Source organism: Protobothrops mucrosquamatus, unplaced genomic scaffold (genome assembly GCF_001527695.2).
Source record: "Protobothrops mucrosquamatus isolate PMUCROS unplaced genomic scaffold, P.Mucros_1.0 scaffold2357, whole genome shotgun sequence".
In the NCBI taxonomy this organism is placed as follows: Eukaryota; Metazoa; Chordata; class Lepidosauria; order Squamata; family Viperidae; genus Protobothrops; species Protobothrops mucrosquamatus.
In genome coordinates this window covers 30,830-43,720 of record NW_015388435.1, presented here as the reverse complement: position 1 = coordinate 43,720, position 12,891 = coordinate 30,830, and the positions used below count along the sequence as shown (strand labels likewise).

Below are 12,891 nucleotides of genomic sequence, written 5' to 3'. Positions count from 1 at the left end.
TTCCGCCGAGCCTTGAAAACCCATCTATTCCATGCGGCCGGCCTGGCATAGTTTTGATTGGGCTTTGCTAGGGGTTTTATATGGGGTATTTTAGAGCAGGCTTTTTATTCAATATTTATTGTGATTTTTATTATTGCCTGTTCACCGCCCTGAGTCCCGTAAGGGAGATAGGGCGGTATATAAATTTAAATAATAAATATATAAATAAATTTTAGGACAGTGAGCATGTTCCAAGCCAAACACCAGGAAATATAAGCCTCCCTGAATTCTACCTGAATGCAGGCAGTCCTCAGCTTATGACCACGAACGAGCCCAACATTTCTGTTGCTAAGCAAGACAGTTGTTAAGTGAGCTTTGATCCATCCTATGACCTTTCTTGCCACAGCTCTTAAGTGAATCACTGCAGTGGTTAAGTCAGTAACACAACTGTTAAGTGAATCTGACTTCCCCATTGACTTTGCTGGTCACAAGGTCGCAAAGATTCACCTGACCCCGGCACATTGCAACCATCGTAATTATGAGTGTCTGAATGTTGGTCCCGCAACCACGAGGATGCTACAAAGGTTGTCGGTGTGAAAAATGGTCACAAGTCATTTTTTACAGTGCTGTTGAACTTCGGATGGTCGCCAAATGAACTGTTGTAAGTCAAGGACTACCTGTACACACATACACAAACTGCCCACCTCCTGGTTTCTGTCCCATTCCACAAATTCAGGCTAATATAAGGAGAGACAAGCTTGGTTAGAAAATCTCTTTGTACTTACTGGGTGGTAGACTGCTGGGGATGTCATCATCTGATGGGAAAGAAATCCAAAGAGGCTTTTGTTAACTCCATGTTTTTCTCCCAAAACCTCTAGCCCTGAATATCCTTGCCCGCTGCTCCCTTTTTTCCCTTCGGAGTACTTACAGGAAGTTGTTGTGGTGACCCACATCCAGGGCCTGGCATCATACCCTAAAGGAGAGGAAGACAATAGTGGATGAGTTTGTGTGGCATATTCACCCAGGTCAGCTGAAGCCTTCATGGGTGCCTTTGTACCGCTTGCTCAACTCGGTTACTTTTAACTTGGATTGGTTCTGGAGAGATGCACGGGAATCTTCTAAGCCACGGGTGTCAAACCCGCCATGTCACATGATGTGTCGCGATGTATCGCGACTTTTTTTCACATTGCCGGAGTTGGGGATGGGCACGGCCTCTGCATGATGCAACAGGCCCACAGGCTGGCAGTTTGACACCCCTGTTCTAAGTCATTCTTGGAGTTGAGATCACACAACGTAAAGTTGCCAAGGTTGAGAAACTCTGCTTGATGAACCTCTGCAGGACCGTGGCCTGGGGTAAATTTGTTCCCAGTTCAGTTGCCGGGCCGAGGATGACCCTTGCTACCATGCAGAGATGTACACCATGTCAGTTGAGGACCCAGAAGGGGGAGGCCATTCTTAGGGGGGTCAAGAAGAATGATCAGAGAGGAGAAAGAGAATGTGGGATCGAACCAACCCAGAATCCATTCCCAAAGAGAGAGATCGAGGATCAGGAGGCGCCGACTTGTCAATACAAACACTTACCATGTTTCCCATCGTTGATCCTCCCATCACGGTCAGAGATTCCAGCTCCAGGTCTCCATCAGCGCTCACAACCTGCACGCTTTGTGGGGGGAGTCTGTGCCCGTAGCTACAGAAGGGGTTTCTGTCCACCAGGACCTGTCAGAGGGCAAAGCCAAAGGAATCGATGCTCAGTTGAGAGGATCCACTTTCTTTGAAGGAAAAAGCTGATTATTCTTGCCAGGAACACGTCCCACCCCAAAGCTGAGCAGAGTGGCCACCGAGGGGATTAAAAAGATCAAAAGTTGTACATGAAAAAAGGGGGAGGTCTTCGTTTTACCAATAACCTTTTCTCCCCCCAGACCAAAATGTGTTTTTTTTTCTTTAGCAACAGGTTGTTCTCATTTAGTGACTGTTTGCAGTTACAACCGTGATGAAATAGTAACTTCGCGACCCATCCTGGCTCTTACAAACTTCACAGGTCTGCAAAGCAAACAAAAGCTGCAGTCTGATCACAGACAGACACGTTTCCGCTTAGCAACCACTTCACTTAATGACCAAGCTTGCTGGTCCCAGTTATTGCTAAAGGAGAACTACCTATACAGAGAAGAGCAACAAAGATGATTAGAGGTCTGGAGGCTAGACCATATGAGAAACGGTTGCTGGAATTGGGTATGTCTAGTTTAATGAAGAGAAGGACGAGGGGGGACAGGATAGCAGTCTTCCAGTATCTCAGGGGCTGCCCCAAAGAAGAGGGAGTCAAGCTATTCTCCAAAGCGACTGAAGGCAGGACAAGAAGCAACGGGTGGAAACTCATCAAGGAGAGAAGCAACCTGGAACTAAGGATACATTTCCTGACAGTGAGGCCTATTAACCAGTGGAACAACCTGCCCCCAGAAGTGGTGAATGCTCCAACACTGGAAGTTCTTAAGAAGAGACTGGACAGCCATCTGTCTGAAATGGTATGTAGGGTTTCCTGCCTTAGCAGGGGGTTGGACTAGATGACCTCCAAGGTCCCTTCCAGCATTATTATTATTATTATTATTATTATTATTATTATTATTATTATTATTATTATTATTATTATTATTATTATTATTATTATTATGGATCATCGCACAGTCAGCCAGATGTTCAGACTGGATTTGGCATTTTGTCTACCTATCGAGTCCTTACTCAGGACCTGGGATGATGATGATGATGATAATAATAATAGTAAAGTTGGAAGGGACCTTGAAGGTCATCTAGTCCAACCCCCTGCTCAGGCAGGAAACCCTATACCATTTCGAACAAATGGCTGTCCAGTCTCTTCTTAAAAACGTCCACTGATGATGATGATGATGATGATGATGATGATGATGATGATGATGATGATGATTACTTAAACCCTATATGGAAGATATGAAGTTGGGAAAGTCGGTATTAAATAAATTTGTGGTTCATTCCAGACAAAGGGTGAATTAATATTTATTTGCTACACATATGTAGGGATGTGGGTCTGTACATATGTTGTTCAAAGTATGTTTAGGTGTGCGTCATGTATGTGTTTCACTTTGAGAGCGGGCAACTAAATTTCATTTTTGATGTGTGCCGTTGTGCCCACAGTAAAAAAATGACAATAAAGGTTATCTTATCTTATCTTATCTTATCGGGGGGGGGGGGAAGTGGAGGAACAAAGAGGAACCTGGTGTCCCCAAGGTGTACCAACCTGGTATCCAACGTCATTGACAACGAAGATGATCTCGAAATGCTCGCCCTTCCGGAAGGGCATCTTATGGAGCTCTTCGTTTCCCCACCTGCCACACTGGAAGGTGTTGAGCACAGTTCTGTCCTTCCCATCAAAGCGAGGGTTGAAGTGGAAGGGGATGTCAGCCCCCTCATGCTGGCCAGAGGCAAAGTTCACCCGGAATCTGGTAGAGAGAGAGAGAGAGGAAAAAAAGAAGGAAAAAAAGGAAAATTAAAGGGAGGTGCAGGAACCTTGGAGTAGAGTTCTGCCTCCTGCTTCTCCTTCGCCGTGAAGCTAGAACCCAGTTTTTACAAACATAAAGGAAGTGCTCTTGGGTGGTCAATATTTATAATATTTTAAGAAAATATTGCCTAAGATTATGTAGGGCTATCATATTTAAATAACATTTAATGATTCCCAGATGAAATCGATGGATCTGAGAAGCTAAGCAGGCTTGGCCTGGTTAGCACAGTACCAGGACGGGAGATCTCCAGCAGACAAGAATCAAGTCCCTAGTCCTCAGGGCATAGGAACCTCCCCTAAGCATTGGAGTTGGAAGAACCAGGAAATGGAACTAGGGGTATCTGAAGAATTCAGAAAGACTTTTCGAGGTCAGAGTGAAAACTCTACCCAACACCTGGGAGTCAGATGAGCAGAAAATGTCCATGTCCGTGTCCAAATGCACCCATGCCGGTTTTGCCATAATCTTGGTATCAAATTTGGACTGTATAAAGTACCCATATATATTATATATTTTAGAGAAATATTTTGAGCAAGGTAGGCTCTTGCCCTTCCTGTGAGCCCCCAAAACACACATTAAGTATAATTTTAAATTGGAATACAGCTTCTAATATTTGGTTTTTAATTTGGTTTTATAGGGGTTTTATCTTTGTATTTTCATTTGTATCTGTTTTAATATGCTGTGCACCGCCCTGAGTCCTGCGGGAGAAGGGCGGTATATAAATTAAATTATTATTATTATTATTATTATTATTATTATTATTATTATTACCTCTTGGTATGTTTGGGCACTTTGCCCTGCACGTAGACAGACATCCCAGGATGGAGTCCCCCCGGGACAGGCTGATGGTAAGGGAGAGTCTGGAAGACAGAAAACAAATGAATGAAGCCAGTGATTTTACTGCAAAACACAACTTTGACCTTCAAACCAGCCGACTGCAACCTGTGGTTTGGATCAGCCTTTCCAGGTGGCTTCTGAGTCAAACCAAGATCTCCTGGGAGGGCCTCTGCTAAGGATTAAACACCCCCCCCCAATGTGGCAGCGGAACGAAGGTGTGGAGGAAGCACCAGAATTGCAGCCGCTGACCGGTTCTGCTTTATGGGTGATCAGTGGATTGAGCAAGGCTGGCTGGATGCCAAACTCTTATCAGATCTCTCCATGCACCGGAGGAACCTCTAGGCGCAGTGTTTCTCAACCTTGACCATTTTAAGGCATGTGGACTTCAACTCCCAGAATTCCACAGCCAGCAATGCAAATTGTCCATCTCTCCCTATCTCTGGAAAAGTCTCCATGTCTTTTTTTTTTTTTTTTTTTTTTGCAGGGACCTTGGTTCTACAGAAATAACCACAGACACACTAGAGAATTTGCTCAAAATCTCCTTAAAGCTGAAAACTCTGTAAGTACCTCTAATCTTTTTCTGTAACTTCCAAGGGCAAAATGGGAAGGAGACCATATTATCCTTCTTCCCCCTTCTCTTCCTCCCCCCCCCCCACACTTTTGAACATGGCAGTGCAGATATTGTCATTTTCCTCATGGAGAGCATTTTACTAATATTAAAACTAGTAGCTCAAGCCGCTACTAATTCCTATTTCTTGACGAGAATGTTCAATTGTCATGGATGTTGGCTGTGAACATGTTGGTTGTCCCAGAATATTTTCTGTCCACAATGCTTCCCGAAACAAGCCAGAGTTCCTTAGAACCTACCAACTAAAGTTTATTAATGAAAACATCAAAACTGGCAGGTAAAAGTCCCTTAGATATAGCTTGTATATTGCTGTCAATCTTACAAACGGTCAAGGTGGAGAAACACTGCTAGGGAAAGGAGAAACAAGTGCCAACTGGGACAAGTGCTGGTGGCACCTTTCCCTCTGCACTTCTGCAGCTTTTATTGGAGAACCGTGTTTCATCTGTGGGTGGGTGAGGTGGCTGTTGCAACCGCACAATGGGATGGGAGGAACTGTATTGAAAAGGGGGAGGAGAATTGAACACCCCCCCCGATGAGCGTAGGACGTTTGGCCAACGTATTTTGAAAAATAATGGGCATTTTCATTTCTTCCACCAGAAGAGAACCTCTACAGCTGAGGGTTGAACTGTGGAGATCTTGGTGGTCTCTGAGCTGGGGGGGGGTTGTTGCTGACACCTGCTTGTCACTTTCAGACCAGCACGATTCTGTCCCTTTAAAAGTAGTATTAACATGGTTTCCTAGTCTGGTCTACTTCGAAGGCTGAATGCTCGTCCCCCCCCCTCCCTTCCTTTACCTACAAGAGAAGGAGGGAGGGTCTTGCCTCCGACGGCTTCTCACATTACTTTTCTACCCTAATCTCAAATTTCTTTTATCCCACTGTCCCTTTATTTATCAAAATAAACACGAAAAAATACAGAAACGTTAAGAGAAAGACAAAAACGTAAAAGAAAAAAACGAACAGCAGAAACAGACCAAAAGAAAAGGATGATTAAATGAGAGATTTCCAACCTTCTTTAGCAGTTACAAACCAACTTATTAGCCCAAGAAAATAGACATAGCTCAGGGTTCAACTCAAATCCGTGGCGTTCTCCCAGCTTGAAGGAAACCAAGTTCAGAAGCCACCAAAAAGTGGCTTTGTCTCGTAAGAACATTACCTTAGATTAGAATAGCCCACATTTTTATTGTCTCGTAAGAACATTACCTTAGATTAGAATAGCCCACATTCAGGCCGTTTTTCAACCAGCAAATCCAGACATCGCTTTTGTCCATTTTCAGCAGCAAAAAAAGAGTCCATAACCAATTTCCAATCTTTTATAGAAGTACTTACTGTTTTATCCCCGATTCAAACAGATCAGTTCTGCCATCTTTCTTATCCATCCTTCCACTTTTCAGCATTTCTCCATCCGGTGTATTAATAATTTTGTCGCAAAGATAGGTTAAAACCAGGTGGGAGAGACACTTACCGGGTTATAAACAGGCATGTAGCCGGGTGCTGGAAAGAAAGCCATGTCGATCCTGTTTCAAGCCGCTAGTCCTGATCAAGGCCCGAGTGAGAAGCAAGGCAACCGTAACTATTGCTTTTATATGAAGCGAGGAAGAAAGGGTGGAGCACAGAGGCACCAGCCCACCTGCCCTGACAAATAGAGGCCACTGCTCTATTTCCTGGACAAGGTAGGAAATAGGTGACCTCTCCTATAAAGCCCCACCTTGCTCAGCCTGGTGCTTCCAACAAATCGGACTTCAAATTCAGAATTCTCACTCAGGCCAGGACAATGCGGGATAGGACGATGGGGGTTCTAATAACAGAAGTAAACTTACGCTGCACGTAAACCAAGAAGACCGGAAAGTTTAATTTAATCTGGATTTGTAAGATTTTAAAAGTTCCCCACCTCACCCAGCAAATCTTACAAGCAAAAAGATTCATTGGATGGTATCAAATTTAACTCCAAACCAGCTCTGGTTTATCAATTGTGTGGATGGCACAGATACTTAAAGGGGGGGGGGGATTTCTGCCTAGATATAAAGGTTACTGTTCTTTCACTATCCTTCTCCCACAACTGTGTTTCCTGGAGAGGGACTGCCATCAAGCAAGACATGAGGAATATGTCAGCTCTGCAAGGTAGTCCAGACAAGAAGCAAATCAGAGATTATACACGTATAGGGTAGATTAAGATTTTATTTTAACTAGGATATCTATTGTGTAGTGGAAGAAGAAATAAATGAGATTGGTGATAAAATTAGAGACGAGAGAGATTAAGAATTAGAATACATCTGGAAGGGACACCTGAATTGATAACTTGTGGATTTAAAGTTAAAATTTGATTGTGGTAATTGTAAACTGATAAAAAGTTTTTAAAACAGGTTTAGTAGTAATAGAAATTTAATTTAGAAATGGAATATTTTATACGTATTATGTTATTTGAGGGAAATGGAGAGGGGACAGTTAATGTGAGTTGAGTTGTTTATATACGCTTTTATTTTTGAATGTTTGATTACCCAAACACCACGGTGTGTCCTGAGTACTTTTTCTTAAGAATTAAAAAACCAAAATATGTTTTAAAAAAAAAGTTCTAATTTGAACGTTACTGCAAAATTACATGAAAGTAACCCCCCCCCCTCGCCTTTGCAGTCCGAGAAACTAGGGAGGGTCCATAATGAGGCATCTGCCAGACACCCCCCCCATTGCTTCTCATCCGAGCACTGCCTGGTCTGCGGCTCTTCCCCCCGTCTCCCGGGATCGTGTCCACGTATTGTTTGAGAAGAGCCACTGCCAAGTTTAACGAAGAAAAGGACGAGGGGGGACACGATAGCAGTGTTCCAGTATCTCAGGGGCTGCCCCAAAGAAGAGGGAGTCAAGCTCTTCTCCAAGGTGCCTGAAGGCAGGACGAGAAGCAACGGATGGAAACTAATCAAGGAGAGAAGCAACCTAGAACTAAGGAGAAACTTCCTGACAGTGAGAACAATTAACCAGTGGAACCACCTGCCTCCAGAAGCGGTGAATGCTCCAACACTGGAAGTTTTTAAGAAGAGACTGGACAGCCATTTGTCCGAAATGGGATAGGGTTTCCTGCCTGAGCAGGGGGCTGGACTAGATGACCTCCAAGGTACCTTCCAATTTTATTATTATGGATCATCGCACAGTCAGCCAGATGTTCAGACTGGATTTGGCATTTTGTCTACCTATCGAGTCCTTACCCAGGACCTGGGATAGGCAGATGTTTGATGGTATTACAGATATCGTCACAGGATGGAAGCGGTTCCTAGTAAGGCCGCCTTTTGCAATTGACTAATAGCGAATTTGTCAATGCCGATGGTGTTCTATTATTATTATTATTATTATTATTATTATTATTATTATTATTATTATTATTATTATTATTATTATTATTATTATTATTAGGGGCTTCAGCCCAACCCAGGTGAAGTCAGGTGAGAAGCATCTCAGACAAGCCCCCAGGTAAGTTCACAAAAGACAGAGGGGGAAGCAAATTCAAGACGTGCCAGATTCCTCTTATCCATTTTTAATATATCATTTCATGAAATATCAAAAGAGCATCGATTTCTTAGTTCGATCTATCTTGTGGGGCGGAGGGGCCGTCATCATTCTTGGGAGTCCATCCCCATTTCCCCACCAACTCTGGGGCAGCCAAGAGGCTCGGGGGACAACATTCCCCACACTTGCATTTCTCTCTTGAGCTTTACCAAGGAACCGGTCACCGGGTGGGCACTGAGAGGGAGACGTGTCCAGCAAATATTTGAGCCCTGCCCGGTTTTGGTTCGAGACCAGCAGGAAATCAGCCTCATAAAAAGCCTCTAACTGGGGCATCGGTTAGAACAACGGGTGGCTGTGCGGTCTGCAGAGGGCCGAAGGTAGGGGAGCGGCCCTCGAAGGAGTGGTCAGCAAATAATTTTACAAGTTTCGCAAAGTGGGGGCTATGCCTGACTAAGCAAGCTGACGGTTTTGTGGAGCGTGACTGGGGACGCAAGAGGGCTGGGCGGTCCGGTTTAATTGGGAGAGAGGGCAGGATGGTGCTGGGACAGAGAAGGGATGCGCGGCGTTTGCAGCTACGCCCTGCCGGTTGGACTCTGACCCGTCTCTGTGCCCAAGTGATCGAAGGAGGATGGGGGCAAGATGAAAGAGGATACCGCAAACGGTAGCAGAAGCAGAAGCCTCTGTCCACGCCCAGCTATAAAGCACTTAATTTCTCAAATGCCCCCCCAATTTTTCTTCAACTGAACAGAATCGTTAAACTCTTGCTGGCTTCCACACTGCTCCTGCAGGAAGAATTGTTTAGGCCTGGGCTCGTTCCATTTCTGAAGTTAGCCCCAAGCCCACAAACCCAGAATTTTCTTCCTGGTTGCTCACCCTGCTCTAATAATGCAGCAACAGATAAATGACGATCATTTAGAATCACTTTGGTTTGCAGAGAGGCTAGGAGGAAATACATGTAGCCTACACAGCAATAAAAAAATTAAAATAAAATAGCCTGATGAAAAAAGTCTGCCTCGGAATAAAACATGCTAGTTAGTAAAGGTACTGTTGGTCTCTTTCTGACTTCTGAGCATCAACTCAACAAAACTTCTGCTTGTAAATAAAATTTGCCGCTCGGAAAACATGCTACCAGATTCCTCCTGACTTTTTTTTTAACTGTCTGCAGTGAAACAGAAGAGAGTTTTCCATTACTTTTCCCTTTTCTGGCTGACCTTCCATCACCTTGTAAATTCACAGCCATAACCCTTAAAAGGAAAAAGAGAAGAAAAAAAGCAGCACGGGGCTTGGCTTTTTGGAATAGCAGGTGAGATATAGAATATATCTATCTATATCTATATCTATAAATAAAAATGTAAATGTTCGTTTGTTCAAAATCTTAAATCTCCGAAAGTTCTTCACCGACTGCTTTGAAATTTTGACACAACGTTGCATTCGAATACGTGCGTGTTTTTATAAACCTACTATTATATAGATGTCACACCTGTGACAGGTAAAAACATGCTTTTTTTGAAAAACAGCGCCATCTGTTGGAAAGCAACACAAACGTGCGCTTTCTCTTTTCTTTCTTTTCCATTTAACCAGACTGAGCCACAGCAACGCGTGGCCGGGTACAGCTAGTACAAAATAAAAAGCCCAAACAGGCCATAATTAAAACAGGATTTAATCTTCGTTAAAACCAACTTTTTCGCCGTCTATATTAATAGGCTCTTCTGTTGCTAACCTGCATGCTTTGGAAAACGCACCCCATTTCAAAAAAAGGGGGGGGTTCTCGCTTCGCAGCGCCCCTAAAGGATCAACAGGCGAGCCACAAAGGGCAGGCGGGCGGTGGGTGATTCAAAGGCACTTGAGGCTGCCGTCTTGCTGTAACCCAGGCACCAGGCTTGGCCCCTGCAAAGCAGGAGTGTGTGACACATACACACACACACACACACACACACGCACAGCCCTTGCTTCGGGGCAGGCACAGGCTTCCATCTACAGTTTGGAATAGACCACTTGCTTGGGGGTCTTCTTCTCCATCACAGCTTGAGCGGACTTGATGATGTCCTCGGTCTGAACGTACGAGTACAAGGTCCATCGGATCTCCTTTTAGTCTTACGTTCCTTCTCAATCTCTGTCACTAAAAGGGAAAGGACGGGGTCGTAGAAGGTCCCTCTCCCCGTGAAAGTGAGGAACCGGGACGGGACCTTTATGTCGGAGAAGGGTTGGGGGAACTAGAGGACGGTCCCCCCCACTTCTCGACGAGCGGGGGGGGGGCAAGAACTGGAGCCAGGAAGCAAACGGGGTCAAACACATCCACTGGCAAGTTAGTTATGACGTCCTCTGTGGCTGCACAATCACTAATTTTTTCCCCCTATCTTTTGGATTGGCTTATGGAAGCTTTACAAACTGGCTGTGGGCCCAGAGTTATTTGTTTACGAAAGGTGGCCGTATGCATTTTCCAAATAAAATAGGGCTTCCTGCCTGAGCAGGGGGTTGGACTGGAACAGAGTTTTTCAACCTTTCCACCCGTTGTACCACTTTTAGGATATGGCAATATCCGAGTACCACCAGTTGCCTAGCAAGGTGTCAGAAACTTGACCCATAAAAAAAGGAAAAAAGTGATGAAGTACAGGTAGTGCTCGACTTACAACAGTTCGCTTAGTGACTGTTCGAAGTTACAATGGCACTGAAAAAAGCGCCCCCCAAGCCACAGCCGAGCAAGACACCTGCCTGCCCGCCTGGCCGCGCTCTTCCTCCTGTCCGAGGTTTCCATTGTTGTGAGCATTTCTGTTGAGGATTGGCAGCAGGGGTAGGATGGGGGGGTGTTTGGTTTTGGTTCCCCCCGTCTGCTGGGTGGTTGCAGCAGGTTTTGGTCACTTCACATGACCCTGGGACACTGTGACCATCATAAATATGAATCAGTTGCCAAGCATCTGAATGTAATTCACAAGATCCTGGAGATGCTCATCGGCGCTTCTTCTGGGCTCAGCAGAAGCACCAGGATCAGCGCCGAGCTCCAGTACAGGTAGTCCTGGTGCTTCCGCTGAGCCCTGACAGCCCTGCAGCTCCACCGTCTCTCGCTCAGGCTTGTGGGGAGCTGCCACCAGTTCAGCTCATTCCCCTCCCCTCTAGGATGGTTGCGTACCACCTGCCAGGTACCCGTACCACTGGTTGAAAAGCCTTGGACTAGAAGACCTCCGAGGTCCCTTCCCGGTCTGTCATTCTGTCCTCCGTTATCTGGCACCAAGGCCGAGACCTCCCAACGTGCAAACCGCAAGCTGCACATATTCGGAGAACCCACCGCTCACCATGTATTTCAAGCCGTCGGGCACGGAATGGTCTCTGGAGTAAACGAGGTTAATTTTCGTGCCCTGCACTGCGACTGGGCTCCGGCAGGCGATTTCGGTGGCCAAATCAAAGGCGCCCTGCAGCATCGACTCGTGATCTCGGAACACGCGGCTGGAGAAAACGAAGCCAGAGGAATTGTTGAGGTTGTGGCAGCTTCTTCCGGCCTGAGAATGCAAGTCTTGGATTTGGGAGTTCAAAGGAATGACGTTCTAAGGAACTTTCAAGGCCCCAGGTAGGGGAATGGCTGCATTAGGCACCAGCCAAGCCTCTTTTTCAGCCCAAGGTGCAGGGGTAAGCAACCTTGGCTCTTTTATGACTCATGGACTTCAATTCCCAGAATTCCTGAGCCAGCTTTGCTGGCTCAGGAATTCTGGGAGTTGAAGTCCATGAGTCATAAAAGAGCCAAGGTTGCCTACCCCTGGCCCAGGGGAAGTTGGAGAAAAACCTTAACAGTCTTGCTCAATCTACTTTAGTTCAGCGTTTCTCAACCTTTGCAACTTTTAAGAGCTGTGGACATCAACTCCCAGAATTCCCCAGCCAGCAAAGCTGATGGGGTTAATACACACCCCCTGGTTGCAGTTGTTTCAGAAGAAGACAGCCTCACTCAACCTTGCCCGGTCTTGAAAGCTAAGCCTGCTTAGTTCCCGGATGGAGGGGAAAAAAAACAAAAAAAACAGCCAGGAAATCCCGTGGGACTAAATGCAAGACAATTGTGGGGAGGAGAATGCAAGGCAAACATCCATGGAAACATCTGGATTGAACTCAGTGGGAGGAGGTGAGAATCTTTTGCAACTGGGCAGGAAGACTCGGACAATATTTAGGGCAGTGGTTCTCAACCGTTTTAATGCCGCGACCCCCCAATCGGTCGTAAGTCAAGGACTAAACCGGTCGTAAGTCGAGAACTAAACCGGTCGTAAGTCGAGGACTACCCAACCGGTCGTAAGTCGAGGACTTTCCCTGCCCGGGAGCGCCGCGCATGCGTGGTTCCGCCCCCTGCGCCGGCCGAGGCGTAGCTGGCAAGCGGCAGAGACGGAGCAGGCCGACCACCAGCTGGCCCAGCCCAAGGGAGGTAAGGCACCCGCCGGAAAAGGGGGAAAAAA

The 12,891-nt window shown here is 45.8% G+C and overlaps 2 protein-coding genes across 2 annotated transcripts in view; both read right to left on the bottom strand.

The window, feature by feature from the left end:
• LOC107295480 (galectin-4-like) overlaps nucleotides 1-6,476 on the bottom strand; it is a 30,295-nt gene extending 23,819 nt beyond the window's left edge. Inside the window, exons 1-5 of the mRNA XM_029285858.1 lie at nucleotides 6,432-6,476; nucleotides 4,275-4,363; nucleotides 3,245-3,446; nucleotides 1,561-1,695; nucleotides 765-794 (exon numbers count right to left, since the gene is read on the bottom strand). Of these exons, the coding sequence (XP_029141691.1) occupies nucleotides 765-794; nucleotides 1,561-1,695; nucleotides 3,245-3,446; nucleotides 4,275-4,363; nucleotides 6,432-6,476 (501 nt within the window). The remainder of the gene's footprint in view (nucleotides 1-764; nucleotides 795-1,560; nucleotides 1,696-3,244; nucleotides 3,447-4,274; nucleotides 4,364-6,431) is intronic.
• Nucleotides 6,477-10,391: 3,915 nt separating this feature from the next.
• The window catches only part of LOC107295479 (delta(3,5)-Delta(2,4)-dienoyl-CoA isomerase, mitochondrial), a 9,392-nt gene continuing 6,892 nt past the window's right edge, over nucleotides 10,392-12,891 (bottom strand). The window contains exons 6-7 of the mRNA XM_015824794.1: nucleotides 11,752-11,969; nucleotides 10,392-10,543 (exon numbers count right to left, since the gene is read on the bottom strand). Of these exons, the coding sequence (XP_015680280.1) occupies nucleotides 10,436-10,543; nucleotides 11,752-11,969 (326 nt within the window). The 3' untranslated portion in view covers nucleotides 10,392-10,435. The remainder of the gene's footprint in view (nucleotides 10,544-11,751; nucleotides 11,970-12,891) is intronic.